The sequence below is a fragment of the Microtus oregoni genome, unplaced genomic scaffold (assembly GCF_018167655.1).
Source record: "Microtus oregoni isolate MIOR12 unplaced genomic scaffold, Mior012 000041F_ref0000270, whole genome shotgun sequence".
Lineage (NCBI taxonomy): Eukaryota > Metazoa > Chordata > Mammalia > Rodentia > Cricetidae > Microtus > Microtus oregoni.
The window spans coordinates 15809235-15824203 of record NW_024543208.1 but is presented as its reverse complement, the minus strand read 5'-3'; the positions used below and the strand labels follow the sequence as shown (position 1 = coordinate 15824203).

General features: G+C 50.8%; 1 protein-coding gene across 1 annotated transcript; it reads right to left on the bottom strand.

The window, feature by feature from the left end:
• Window positions 1-3977: 3977 nt before the first annotated feature.
• LOC121433844 (alpha-1-microglobulin/bikunin precursor) lies at window positions 3978-14764 on the bottom strand. Its single transcript, XM_041632495.1, has 10 exons — window positions 14562-14764; window positions 13415-13557; window positions 11697-11773; window positions 11061-11177; window positions 10274-10375; window positions 9343-9389; window positions 6789-6870; window positions 5278-5445; window positions 4882-5055; window positions 3978-4104 (listed from the first exon to the last, which is right to left on the bottom strand). The coding sequence occupies exons 1-10, from the start codon at window positions 14664-14666 to the stop codon at window positions 4079-4081; spliced, it is 1041 nt and encodes a 346-aa protein (XP_041488429.1). The 5' UTR covers window positions 14667-14764; the 3' UTR covers window positions 3978-4078.
• Between the last annotated feature and the right edge of the window lie 205 nt (window positions 14765-14969).

Below are 14969 nucleotides of genomic sequence, written 5' to 3'. Positions count from 1 at the left end.
GGGTCTCCGGGGGGATTTATGGCTGTGGTTGTTTTTCTTCCTATCTCATTTAGGCCTGAGGGTGGCAGTCTAGAGAGCCCAGGCTTTGACCAAGGGAACCTGTGGTCTCTGAGGTTTCACATGGAAGAGGGTGGTACCTTCAAAATTCTATTTCCATATGGGAAATTGACTAGGCTTGGAGTTGGCATTAGCATCATGGCCCACCATGGAAAGGTCCTACCCACCCAGGCTTCCCATTGGGAAACCTTGACTCTTTGAACCAAAGTTCCTCAAAGGGGCACAGCCCAGCCTTGTCCTTGGGAGCCTGAATTTGCATACCAGCTGGAAGGAAGAATCCTCCCAAAGGCTCTCCTAGGACCCTAGGACCCTTCTCCCACCCAGTCAGGGTGGGTGGTTTCCCCAACAGGGCTCATGCTTGTGGCCAGATGTGGGCTGGGTCTGGCCAGCCAGGAAAGAGCAAGAGCCGTGTGGCAGGGCCTTCTGGGCCCCCAGCATCAGGAAACCATTTTGTACAACAACCCCGAGCAGAGATATTTTTAAGAGGCATGAGTTATTTTCAGTTGTCTCCTGATCCTGTCTTTTTCCTTTCCCCCACAACTTCACGTGGGTGATCCGTTCACATCAGGTAAATCTTGAGAACGCCTTGGTGCCCCCATCCCTCCTGCCCCCCAACTCAGTGACCACGTGTGTGCGTCCCCATCCTGTCTCAGTAGTAATGACGTTCTAGGCAATACCATAGACACATCCGTGTCTCGCTTTGAGTGCAAGAAACTCAAGTCATCTTTAAAAAAATTTAAAACACAAAAAAATTACAAAAAAAAGCAAACACACACAAAAAAATATCTTTTTTAGGTCAGAGTTTTCTACAGGTATTAATGAATATTTTTCTTAATCCTTATAAGTTTTATGTGTTTAATATTTCTTAATACCAGTAGCATTAATTTATACTTTTGTAGCAACATAATATTTTTATAAACGGCCAGTGCTTGGCTCAAGTCTTCACGGGGGTTTGTGCAGGGCTATCTTAGGGACCCTGTGTACCATGTACTGTATTTAAAAGTTACCTAGTGTCGCACTTGCTGTGTTAATTAACAAAGATGTCGTTGGTGGTCTCCTGTCCCATGGCGTGGGTCCCGCAGTCCTTCAAGGAGCCACATTGCATGGGGTTGAGTTGCCAGTTCTGGTGATACATAAACTCCCAAGTCAAACTTGTGGGTTTATTTAGGGTTTTCTGTGCGTCCTTTTGGGGTGTTTTGCTTTTGGTTTGGATACTGTTTCTCCATTTTGCAGCCAAATAGGTTTCATGCTGTTTAAAAATTTTACTGATGTTAAATGGAGGAAAGGAACAGAAAAATTTTAAAAAGAGAGATTTTTACAAAGTAATAAAATTTAAAACTGAGCTGTTTCAATGTTGCTGTTTTTACCTGTCTGTTCTCATTCAAAATGGAGTGTTCCCATGGAGAAGTGGAAGGTTCCACTGGGTTCCTTAAGTCACCAAAAGCCCCAGCCCAAGATTCAGTTTCTCCCCCGACCCCCAAACCATTTCCCAGTTGGTTGATGCCAAGGCAGAAAGACATCCTTTCGGTGACTGGAGGACCAGTCGCTGGGCGCGTTCACAGTTCATGTCATCAGTGTTGTATTTATGGTTTTACAATAAAACGGCCTCTAGGAACTCTGGTGTGTGGTCTTTTTCTTACGGTTGGAGTTGGGCCATGCTATCACAGATCACAAGGCTGCTGAGGTCATACTTGCCCACGCCTTATCTAAGGGTCATTGGTTGTCACAGCATAGACCTGGCTCAGCCAGTGTTTGATGGATTTGGAGAAGGTATCAAAGGAGACCAGGACCTGCTGTGAGAGGTTTGTTTCAGAATAAGGGATGGATTTAATCAGTCCTGCTGGTTTAGGATGTAAGGCACACATCAAAGTAGGCCTGGCTCCAGAGCTGTCCGCGAGGTACCTTCAGTACAGTGCCCAGAGTCTCCCATGCAATGTGTGTGTGTAAAGAGCTCTCATGTGTACCATGTGAGTCTTCCCTAGGGAAGACTAGCCCAGTCTTGATAGCATTGGGACTGTGAACAGAGTTGGCTCCCACAACTGATTCTGATGTCACAGACAAGACGACATTCATGCTTTTCTTCTGTAGATTCAAAGTTGAGGGGGAGAAGATCCCTCCAGAAAACAAACCGAGGCCTGTCTAGAGGGGAGGGTAGAACACCCCAAGGGAGCCCAGCGCGGGTGAGTAGGGCACAGACCCTTCCCACCTCAGGTCCCACCCATGTCCCTGACAAGCGGTAGGTTGTCTCACTCTAAGAAGCTGAGCCACTTGGATCTTCCGGCAAAAATTCCTGTCAAATTCTGTGCAGGTGTCATTTCTATTCTTGGCTCCTTCCGAGAGGGCACCAGCCCAGCCCTGCAGGCAAGCCCCCATGGAAGCTTCTACAAGGGAACAATGGCATCTGTGTGCCAGCAGTTGATGGAGAAGTCTCTCCACAGCCGAAGTTATCAGAAAGATGGCAGCATCCACAGAGCTTTCTGAGTTCCTTTGACCTTGAAGGTCAAATAAGGTCAGGCCATGGCCTGTGGGCCTCACCACTGAAGGGCCAGCCTCTGGGCTGTATGATCATTTAAGAAGGTGTTTATTAAGTGGCTGTGTCTGTACTGTAGCAAGCAAATCTGACTAGTAGCCACTAAAAAGCCTGTGGCAGGACCGAATGTGCTGTGTTCCCTTTCAGGGTAGGGGCCTCCGGGAAGGGAATGAATCTTGGTCCCTTTTGTGATGAGTGGTGTGGATTCCTGGGACTGGGTTACAGGCAGGCCTCACCCCATTGCACTAGAAGGATAACTGTGTTGTTGGGGCACACTGTCGTTTAAAGCTGTGGCAAGCCCCAGGCCCCTGGTGTGTCTTCCCATAAGCACTGAGCAGCCCATCCAGCGTGTGGTAGCCCATACCTCTGATCCCAGCTGGATAGGTAGAGCCAGACAATCATGGGCGTGAGGCCAGCCTGGGCTACACAGAAGGATCTTATCTCAAAGCCTCCAAGATCTGAGCAGATTTTCATTAGGGCACTTTTTAATAGGGAATTCAGAATTATGCAAAAATCTGACCATGAACCTGACCTTCCACCACTGGTGGGACCCGGCCAGCATATGAAACCTGTACTTTCTGTCAAAGATGTGTCCCCCAGACAGCCCATGATACTCCAATTCAGAGTGGTACCTCCAACTCCCATTGGCATCTTTCTCTGGTATATGAGGATGGATTATATGGTGATAGTGTTTATTAGCCCCATGGGGAACCTTACTGAAAACTTCTTTCTGCACAGTTGCCTGTCTCCCCTGAGGCTTCTTCTAACTTTCAAACCAGAGCTGTGACCACTGTCCCTTCAGAAAAATCTCTTCTCTTGGAAACTAGGAACTCCAAGTTCCAGACCTTGAAGGACAAGGTAGTGTCTATCTGTGTCTTGAGACTATAGAGTGTTCTAGACTCTCGTCCTCCTTGCCTGACAGAACATGTCAGGTCAGCAGAGGGCTGGGTGAGGACCCTGGGAGAAGGTGGAGAGCCAGCAGGTGCTGCAGCTCCAGGAGATTGGGGATTTATATGGGCCAAGCTGACAGCTGGAGGGAACCACTACAAAGGATTTGGGTGTGACAAGGATGAGGACAACCTCAGGCACCTGAACATTCTAGGACACCACTATTTCTTTGTCCTTGGGTCTTCTAGAAACACGTGCCAGAGTTCCTGGGCTTTCTTCTTCTTTTTTCTGTTTGTTGAGATGAAACAAAATAACCCCACTCTGCCCTACTGCAGAATTAGGGACTATTGTGTTTGAAGTGGTAAACAGCCAGGATCTTGTACTACAGGAAGTTGTCACATTGCAAGCCATACACCTTCCTCTCCTGGAAAGGCTGAGTTACTCCTTCCCCTGCAGTCCCCTTATTCCAACCACAATGACAGTGAGATGAAAACACATGGAATACCAGGAGGTGACGGCATGTTTTATTTGGGTCCAGAAATCTTGGGCTAGCCCACGCTGGGACAAACAGTGGCTCTCCTCTCTGGTTGGCAGATGCCACCTTCAACTGCGCATTAGCTCCTCGTACCCTGCAGATACAGAGAAGCTCAGGCTGGCTCCTTGGGTTGGGATGAAACCTTACTTGCCAGACGACTTCTCTCCTGTGGCTGTTGCCTGGAACAGCCTGACCTTCTGACTTGCTGTAGGTACTGTTCCAGGGGAACACGCAGGGCCCGAGGGTTCTAAGTGGCCACCATGCCCTGGTCGTCCTTCTAAGAGCAGCCCCTGCCAGCTGAGCACTAACTCTCCAGTGGGTGCTGTGACGTTGGGGAGGTGGGCCCTTTGTCTTTTTTTTTTTTTTTTATGAGAGTGTAAGTCTGGCTTCTAATTTCCCTGTGGCCAGGCCTGGTGGCACAGGTTTATAATCCCAGTGACAGGAAGATGGGGGCAACAAGATGATAAATCGAGGCCTTCCTGGGCTACAGGGAAATTTTAAGGCAAACAGAGCAACTGGCTGAGACTCTTCCTCAAAACAAAAGCTTAAAAATAGAAAGCTCAGTACTTAGCATGTGACAGGGCTTAGGTTCAACACTACGCAAGGAAGGGCGTGCCCTTCGGTTCTGGTGGTTAGCCCGAAGGATTTGAAAGTCAGCACCATCAAGCTCCTCAGCTGCCCTGCACGCCTCCTGCTGATGCCTAGCTGTCATCTTCTCTGGTCCAGCTAGGACCAGCTAGGTCATGTTTCTGGATGTGGCCCATTTCCCACGGGAGGACTGAGGCTCTAAGAGTGGACCAGGCTGCTGTAGTTGAACTCTCCATCGCCTACCTCACCAGGACTGCCGTGCCTGCCCCTCCCAGGGCCTCACCGTCACCCGGAACTCCGCAGTACTCCTTGCACTCCTTCTCGGAGTAGAACTTGTTGCCGTTGCCTTTGCAGCCCCCGTAGGTGAACTGGACACACTTCCCTTGTGCTGCATCGAATGCCCAGAGCTCTGTATTGGCTCGGCAGGGGCCTTGGACTATGGGGAGATTGCAGGCCGCTGTGGAGGAGAAAGGGACAGGGAGTGTCAGTCACTCTTGCCACTGCTGATGGGATGCACAGGACTACTAAGACAGGGATAGAGGAGCCTGAACCTTTAGAGCGCATGGTCCTTTTACAGACGGGAAGCTGGATGTGTCTCCAGGAGAGGGGTCATGTCTGACTTAGGCCACCTCTGTCTAGTTGTGGAATGATGAGAATTGGGGGCACAGAGGGTGCTCACCTATGGTCCGGCACGTCTGCAGACACTCCTTCTCAGAGATGAAGTTGTTGCCGTTGCCCAGGCAGCCCCCATATTGGAAGGTCTCGCAGGCCATGGAAGCACCATTGTAGTAATACCTCTCTATCATCCCTAGGCAGGGACCTTCTGAGTAGCGGAGTTGACAGGAATCTGGGGAGGAGCAGAAGAGCAGCACTTGCTGAGCACTAGCTGTGTATCCATGTATGACTTATGCATCACCCGTGCTAACAGCACTTGTGTGTACCCATGTATGACTTATGCATCACCTGTGCTAACAGCACTTGTGTGTACCTATGTATGACTTATGCATCACCCGTGCTAATAGCACTTGTGTGTACCCATGTATGACTTATGCATCACCTGTGCTAACAGCACTTGTGTGTACCTATGTATGACTTATGCATCACCTGTGCTAACAGCACTTGTGTGTACCCATGTATGACTTATGCATCACCTGTGCTAACAGCACTTGTGTGTACCCATGTATGACTTATGCATCACCTGTGCTAACAGCACTTGTGTGTTCCTATGTATGACTTATGCATCACCTGTGCTAACAGCACTTGTGTGTACCTATGTATGATTTGATATGCATCACCTGTGCTAACAGCACTTGCTTTGTGTCTATGTATGGCCTGATATACACCATCCATGCTGAAAGAACTGTCAACTCATCCACTGGATGAGAAGCAAGTCTTCACTCTTAATGGGTGAAACCCAGAATGAATACCCAAACCCAAACCAAAAGACTCATAACCCAGAATGTGATGTTTACCAGTGACCCAAAGACCTATCTTCCCAGAGAATCTAGCTGGTTCCCCCTCTCCCCAACATCCACCTTGACCACGTCTCTAAGGTGCCACCCATGCCTTTGCTCTCCTGTGATCCATAAAACCCTTCTTGGTGCCTGGACCCAGCCTGAATTTCCTTGGCCCCGGGAGGTGTCTTTCCTCACCTCACCTCTCTTCTTAGGGTCACTGGCCCTTTGATGATGCTCTCCATTGGACCTATCTTTTGCTCCCTTGGAAGTCTCCCCCACTAAAGCACAAAGAGCCAAGAAGACCCCAAGTCTGTATGCCCACCACAAGACCTAGGATGGGGCAGACTTGGCATCTGCCGAGCAAGTTAAATGAACTGTCATCCATACAAAGCATCCTCATGTCCTTCTGCATTACTTACTCAAGAGCCCTAACTCAAGAGCCTAGCTCAGGAGAGGAGTATCCCATTATATAGCAGGAACACCAAGGCTTGGTGAGCATACAGACAGGCAGAAATACACTCCTCCTGGCAGAGCTGAGCTCCCCTGTACCTGGGACCATATCTACTGCTCCTCTCAAGCCCAAGGGTACAGAACTTCATCTGCCGTATCCGGGCCAACCATCAACTCTAGCACAGAGATGGGTCTCATAGTGCTGAGGCAGCAAGGGTGAGGCAGCCACTGGCTATCTCTTTTACATCACGGCTGAAGCAGGTGAACAGATGGGAGTCCTTACCTTCTTTCTTGAGAACCTCAGTTACCAGTGGCCCAGCCCCTGATCCCTCATTTTCTTGGGGCAGCACTGCCCTCCGGACTCTCTAGAGAGAGGAGAAAATAGCTTTTTAGAGATCTCAGTGTGTTGCCCCTGAACCAGCGGAGTTGTGTAAACAGACTAAAGTGTCTAATGAAATGTTAGCGCCAGTATCAATCTAAATTCCAGAAGGGGCTTCCCAGGGTGCCATGCTCAAGAGGGTGTCTGCTGTGGAGGCTCCTGAGGCAGAGTCCAAGGCCAATCTCAAAAGGGATGGGTAGGGAGACTACTGGTCACTAGGCAGCCTTTCTGCTCACATGAGTGGTCTAAGACTTGAACGGGCAGAACTATCGTGGTCTTAGATTGTTTCTTCTTTTGAAAGGCAACTGAGAACTTGGGGGCCCTGTTCTCTTCCAGATCCACTTTAACCTGGTGGCATACAGGCCTTCCATAGTGGTAAAAGACGAACAGAAAAGAGACAAGCTAGATAACAGCTGCTCAGAGGGACTGGATTAAATTGAAAGATGATTTTCACTTAACAAGGATGAGAGCAAGAAACATGAAAAAAAGATTAGGTCACCAGTAAAATTCACGGTGATCTCCACTAATGTAAGAGCTGCCATCGGTGATGGAAACCTTCAGACTCAGAAAAGATGTTGGGTTTAACCTCATAGTTGAGCTAATAAAGTGCTATTTAGATATTGCAGGAAATAAATCCACATCCTAGGTGTTATGGAAGGAAGACAAATAGGGTAGAAATTATAGAAAAAAAACTTTTCTGAGTTGAAGGAAGATTTGGGTTGCCCAATCATGAGGGGAAAGAGAATCATTAAAATTTAAAACAAACAATAACAACAAAAGACTCCAAAACTAAAAAGACTTATAGACATTTCAGAAAAGAAGGACAAGGAGGCTGGTGGCCCTTGAGGTAAATGACAGGATTTAAACACAGACACTCAAGGCAAAACATGAAGGCCATGGAGAAGCTTGCAAAGCAGTAATTCTCCCTCACCCAAACTGTTGACCATGATAGACTCACAGAAGCACAGTCTCAGCTGGGCAAGTGTGCTGGCTAGTTTTTATGTCAACTTGACACAAGCTAGAGTCATCTGAGAGGAAAGAACTGGGGCTGAAAATGCCTCCATAAAATCGGGTTGTAGGTAAGCTGAGAGAGCATTTTCTTAACTAGAAGTTGATACGAGAAGGCCCACCCCACTGTGGCTCGCACTCCCGAGCTTCTGTAAGAAGCAGGCTGAGCTAGCTATAAAGAGCAAGCCAATAAGCAGCACCCTCCATGGCCTCTGCATCATGTTTTGCCTCTAGGTTCCTGCCCTGTTTAGTTCCTTCTTGACTTCCTTCCGTGATGAACAGTGCTGTGGAAGCAAAATAAACCCCTCCCTGAGTTGCTTTTGGTGATGGTGCTTCATCACAGCAATAGAAACTTTAAGACATCAAGGAACCAGAAATATGGCTCATGTGGTTTGCCTGGGGGGGGGGGGTATATGTTTGTTATAGAAACATTTCCACCAAAGAAAAGGAAATTTAAATGCCAGAAGTAACATGTAATTGTAAGGAGGCTGTGGTATCTTCCATGGATGATTCAGCATAGTTATGGCTGGGGGATGGAACAAGACAGGGCAGAAGTTCCTCCATCTTGTATTCTTGCTGAGATCGCTTCAGGTTTAACTAGAATCTGGCCTCCTTGATGGAAAATCCTATAAAAAATTACCCAACTCTTGTAGGAACCAAAAGCTGGGATGTTTTAGCTAACTTAGTGTTGGTCAAAACTGCTTTCTCCAAACAACTGATTTCTGAGAAGTCATCCCCCCGGCAGCTGCAGAGTGAGATGTGAGGACATTGTTTCCACCCTTTAAAAACCTGTGCTCTGGACATTCGAGGCCACACCCATGTCCTAATGGGTGTGGTCCCATCAGGCTGGAATAAAGAGTTTCAATTGTCTATGCACTGTGTGTAGGTGGTCCTTTCTGGTGAGATTTCTGTAACACGTGGAGGATCTTTGTCACCAAGCTGGGTCACCTGGGCAAGGACATGAAGGTCAAATCCCTGGAGGTGATCTCCCTGTTCTTTCTGCCCTTACTGGAGATAGATTATTTAATTTTTCTTGGGGACATCCCTTAAGGATGAGTGCAGAAGCAGACTTGGGCTGGCCGTTGGACCAGGTTCAGTGTTTCTGTCACCACTGGGGACTTACATGGCCATATTGGTCTAGATGTTTAGTGCTCCAAAGAGGTGGCCACTATCATCCAAGAAACCAAGATCTTGTTCAAGCCTTCTACTGTCCCAGTGTGAGAGGCTACTGGGGAAAAATACTGCCCCACATAAGGCAACAGGCTACTGGGGCTCTGCTCTTGTGTGCCTCGCCCTGCTCCCCACTCCCAGAGACACTGGCATTGTCTCTACTCCTGTGTCCAAGAAACTGATGTTGCTGGCTACTTCTTCAACCCCAGCCGGCTGATGGTCTTGACAGTGCAGAGGCCCTGGGGCATGGCTGCTGAGGAAGGGTGGAAGAAATACTTACCAAAGGTGACGTGGTCACCTGCTCCAGATCCCCAGGGACACATTCCCCTAGGCAAGGACACAAAAGAAGAGTGCACAAGAGGCCCAGGTTAGGAGGGCAGACCCAGGAGATCCTAGGCCCAGATTTCTGTTTGGTACAGGTGAGCATTCTGTCCTGTGCTTTAGAGCGCTTGGCGGAGGGCCCTCCTCACATCACTCAAAGCCACTGATGGGACAGTCTACAGCTTGGGTCATCTGAGCTTCATTCCGTCAGTATCCTCAGGAGGTCAGCAACAGTGGCATCTACAGGGCACTTCCAAGGTACCATGCTGCAGTTGCAAACAGCTTTATCTCACTGACCCCCCACAGCACTGTGACCCCATTGACAGATGAGGAGAGTAACACTCTAGGAAGGCTAGCCAGAAGCCACACCTCTGTGCTTGAACCGCTAAACTCGAATGTGGGTATCTGACTGTGGAGTCTGTGCCCTCAGCACCGAAGCTCTGCCACTTCCTCAGCCATGTCTGTGGACACCCTCACGGAGACTTGTGCCCCTGGGACAGGAATGGACTTGGTCAAATGCTGCCTCTGCTAGTGCACGCTCTGAGGCTTGGAGCAAACCCAGGAGTCTCTGTGTCCTTGTTTGCCTCTGGGTGCTACAGGAAAGTTGCAGGGGGCAGTGATGGGGAACTTCAGCCAATCACATGTTGCTTAAGGTGTATCCCCCTGGGGCCACACAAAGCCAATAAAAACATCCAGGTGCATTTGCTCTGCCTTTGTGGTCCTGTGCTCCTGAATCGCTGGAACCCTGGGTTTATAAGTTCTCTTTCTTCTGTTTATTAAAGCTGAATATATTTTATTAAACTGGTCTGGTTAATTACCGATCGACCACGCCCATCAGGGCAGGACAGATGAGAGGCCCAAAATTCACAGTGGGGCAAGATGCCACTTACCTCTGTCAGCCATGAAAACGATGGAGTTCTCAGGGATGCCCACGCTCAGGGCCACCTCCCTGAACTCCTGCAGAAGGCTGTCCCTCAGCTGTGGCTCCCGGCCTGCGAATGGAAAGCAGGGGAGATACCAAGAGCCAAGGCACCTGGCTGGCCAGGTGGGGTGACCGTGTCCAGTGAAAGGTGTGGAAAGGGTTAAGCCATTAATTCTCCTTGATACACTGTTGAAAGATAGCCCCCGAAAGAGAGATTGGTCCATCATAGGTCCTGCGTCCTTGTTCAGGGCTCTTCCTACTGGCTCTGTCTGGGCCCTGGCAGCTTTGGAGTCACTTCCTTCCTGCCCCGTTGTATTTCATGAGGGCACCTGTGTTTGTCTATGTGGGCAGCTGTGCAGGCAGAGCTAGGGGTTGAAGAAGGAAATCCACTCCGTTGCTCTCCCACTTACTCATTGGGTCAGGGTCTCTCTGTTAAACTCAGAACTCACAGACGCTGCTGGTCTCACTTTCCAGTTTGTGTGGGGGTCCCCTGTAGACTGGAATTAACTGCCCACCTGCTACTTATTTTTAGTTCTATGAATGCCAGTTTGGCTTCATGGGATTTAACCACTGATCTGTCCCCCCGACCCCAGGAGTCCCTTTTAGAGATGAAATGAGAAATCTACCTCACCAGGGAGGCTGAGCTTTTCTTCCTCAAGGTCAGGACCCCTGTGCCTCCCTAACCAGAGTTCTCTCACCAAGAAAAAGCAAACTTCCCTCCCCAGCTCCAACAGGTTCCTTGTTAAGGCCTTTACCATAGAGTTTGGCAGTGATGGTGGGCCCATGGTGGCGGCTGAACTTTTTGGTCAGGAAAATGGCATACTCATCATAGTTGGTGTGTACCACATAGGATTCCATCGTTATGTTCCATTCTGTGTGGGAGATGCAGGCAGACCAAAGGAGTCAGTGGTCAGGTTCTTCACCCAGGAGGCTCATCACCTGTCCTCCACTCAGGATGGCTGCATCCACCCCACAGCCACGTGGCCCTCCAGGGACATCCACCCCACAACCATAGCCTTCCAGGGACATCCACCCCACAGCCATGGCCCTCCAGGGACACCCACCCCACAGCCATGGCCCTCCAGGGACATCCACCCCACAGCCATGGCCTTCCAGGGACATCCACCCCACAGCCATGGCCTTCCAGGGACATCCACCCCACAGCCATGGCCTTCCAGGGACATCCACCCCACAGCCATGGCCTTCCAGGGACATCCATCCCACAGCTGTGGCCTTCCAGGGACATCCACCCCACAGCCGTGGCCTTCCAGGTACATCCACTCCACAGCCATGGCCCTATCCACCCCACAGCCATGGCCTTCCAGGGACATCCACCCCACAGCCATGGCCTTCCAGGGACATCCACCCCACAGCCGTGGCCCCACACTCACTGGGTTTGTGGTGGAGGAACTTTCCCTTGATGTCTGTCTTCTCGTATGTTCCCGAGATCTCCTCGCAGACACCTCTCCTGATAATGACCAAGCCAAAATGTCCTCTTTACATTTACCTTACTTCATGGTCACCTAGCCCTTGGAAATCCCCCTTTTGTACATGACCAAGAAAAGAGATACATTTGTGCTTCCTGGCGGGGCGATACATTTCCTGGCGGGGCGATACATTTCCTGGCAGGATGATACATTTCCTGGCGGGGCGAGCAGTAAAGGCACTGCTGTCATTGCTGCACATTACCCTGGTGGCGGCGACAAACCAACGCTCAGCATCCGTTCATTGCCTAATGTCTCGAATGGGATGAGACATAGTCCCTTATGGCCACCGCAGGGATCACTCAGCACTCCTCATGGAACATGTAGAAGTCTAGTTATTGCTGATTCATAATCACCCCGTCCTGTGAACAGCCCTGTGCCTCATTCTGGGGACACAAAGGAGAGCCAGACCGCCCTGTCCTTCTATGGGGTTTGCAGTAATGCGAGCCACGAAGTCCAGCCAGGGCCAGATGCAACCAGTGTATTCATAGCAGTATGTAGAAACACAGTACTCAAGAGGCCATGTGATGTGGCCTAAAGCAGGGAATCGTGTAAAGGCCTAGAGCCTGAATAGTGAAGGGCCCTGGGAACAGGAAAATACGCTACACAGAGCAGGAAAAGGCAAGAGCCGACAGGCCCTGAGGCTGCGCCAAGCTTTTGCTCTCAATACTGAGGACATTAGAGAGCCATGGAAGGTTCTCTTCAGCAGGGTTGGCTTTTTGAAAAGGCCTTTTGGGTTGTTGGGTAAAAACTGCATCAAAGGGAAAGACTGAGGTTGAAGGTGGAAAGGAAAGTAGATGGGTTTTAGGAGACGGGAAGGAAGGGAGGAAGAAGGGAGGGAGGGAGGGAGGGAGGGAGGGAGGGAAGGAGGGAGGGAGGGGGAAGGAAGGGAGGGAGGGAGGAATGAGGGAGGGAAGAAAGGAAGGGAGGGAAAGGAGGAAGGAGGGAGGGAGGGGAGGGAGAAGGGAGGGAAGGGAGGAAGGAGGGAGGAAGGAAGGGAGGGAGGGAAAGGAGGAAGGAGGGAGGGAGGGGAGGGAGAAGGGAGGGAGGGGAGGAAGAAAGGGAGGGAGAAAGAAGGGAAGGGAGGAAGGAGGGAGGAAGGAGGGAGGAAGGAAGGGAGGGAGGGAAAGGAGGAAGGAGGGAGGGAGGGGAGGGAGAAGGGAAGGAGGGGAGGAAGAAAGGGAGGGAGAAAGAAGGGAAGGGAGGAAGGAGGGAGGAAGGAAGGGAGGGAAGGAGGGAGACAGGGAGGGAGGGAGGGAGGGAGGGAAGGAGGGAAGGAGGGAGGAGGCTTGAGCTGCAGTGGCAGCACTGGAGAGAAGATAGGCCGGAGAGGCCTGGAGATGCGGCAGATCTTCATGATGGCTCTGCGGTAGCAGGAAGTGAGTAGTCTAGGGACTCCACCCTAGGCCTGCTACGCTCTCCAGCTAGGTCCTTGGAAGAGTTGTTTCTTTCTCCAGCTGCAGAATCCCCAAGGAGAGGCAGGTGGCACAGCAAAGCCTAGCGCTGGGACATGATCCTTGAGAGGCTTTGGAGTGAGGACAGCAGTGACACCTGAGGCCTAACTGTGGTGTCCAGGACAAGGTGGGGGTACTGGAGAGCCTGGTCGCTCCTGTGCCCCCACTTACCGCCATCGGGTGCTGGTCATGCTGATCTCTGCTTCTGTGGCCCCTCCCTGCAGCACCAGTGTGCTTACGCTCATCTTGTTTTTGATCCTCCTCAGCCATGGGCAGGTGGAGCCCACTGCCAGGTTGAACCATTTTCCATAGATCTAGGAGGAACCACAAGCTAGGATCTGGATTTACCCAAGGCGTTTGAGAAGACATGTCCACGTTCCCCTTCTCTCCTCCAAGGGCCAGCCCTTTAAGGGACAGCTTTTCCGGTGAATGCTGGAGTTCCAGGTACAGCAGTTATGGCAGAGGTATGCAATGTCCCCTTCCTTACACAAGGACTACTTGACAGATTTAAAGTGCCTATGATACCCCCTGTAGGCAAGTGGGGTCCAGACGCATGCTCTGAGGTCAGCAGCCGCCACTGCTCAGCAGTGTGAGGCTTGGGTTTGATACTTTCCATAGCAGAGGGTCTGCCACTTAGTGAGCCTGGGGAAGTGTCGTGGAGACACTACAAACCTGACAAGGCCTCTTGACCCCGTTCAAATGGTGCTGACTTTCCAGCACACCTGGTCTTTGTCCTGAGGTGTAGAAAATCACCCGGAGAGTTCTGAGAGCCCCACAAATAGACCATGGAGACAGGGTCTTCCGCTACTATCACTTTAGGGTTCAGGACAAAGCTGGGGCTGCTGGCTCTACAACACACACACACCCAAATACTGGCACAAACGCACAGTGCCCAGCCTGCCACAGGCCAGGGTGCCCTTAGTCTCATACTTCCCAATTGCCCCAACCCCATCAATCCATGTCCTGCTTCTCCTTCTTCCATGATATCACAGGCCTGTCCCCAAAGCTCACAGGCCCATGCCCATCCTATGCCGCCTGCCCCATGTGGATTCCGCCCTCTGGAAACCCAAGGGACAGGGCAGAGTGGGAAGACATTAGGCTCAGATGGGGCCCGACAGAATGGCACTGAGGGAGCTGTAGTTTCAGAGAATCCCAGAATAACCTACCCCAGCTCCCCGCCCCCCCCCCCCAGGGATTGAGATATTGTGCACAGGACGGGAAGACGACCACCCGCAGACAGACAGGTCTTGGCCATCAAGGCCCAGTGGCATAGATATGCCACCACTGTGTCTATCTCAGTCAGAGAAGCCAACCTTACCCGGGACTCGCTGAAATTCTCCTGAACCTGGATGTCTGACACAGGGTCAGCCCTTGAAGCCACGCAGGTGATCAACAGCAGGAACAGGATCCCGAGACCCTGCATGGCTCTGGGGTATGTAGCCTTTGATGTCTCACAGCTTGGTGTGGAAGCAAAGGACACTTCCCTGCCAGCAGTAGCTGCAGACTGAAGCTGGGGAAGGGGTCAGAGGCAGGCGGTGACCTCGGTGTTTGCTCTGCTCAGCCAAGGCCAATCAGGGTCCTGGGCCAGTTCTAACCGATCCCTGCAGCCCGGCCCAGGTCTAACTCTGTGGACAGAAAGTCATGGCTCCTGACTCAGAAGGGACATTGACCACAATAAAGTTCAGACCCTAGAAAGGTTTCCTTGTAGGTTTAACTAACTCTCCCC

Bases quoted from the DNA above. Each gene is read 5' to 3' on its own strand.
- LOC121433844 (XM_041632495.1), bottom strand. From the start codon at position 14,666: ATGCAGGGTCTCGGGATCCTGTTCCTGCTGTTGATCACCTGCGTGGCT. The intron at 6,871-9,342 runs GTAAGTATTTCT...TCCTCTCTCTAG, and splicing joins AGGTGACCACGTCACCTTTG to AGAGTCCGGAGGGCAGTGCT. The intron at 4,105-4,881 runs GTGAGGCCCTGG...CTGTATCTGCAG, and splicing joins CTGCGGAGTTCCGGGTGACG to GGTACGAGGAGCTAATGCGC.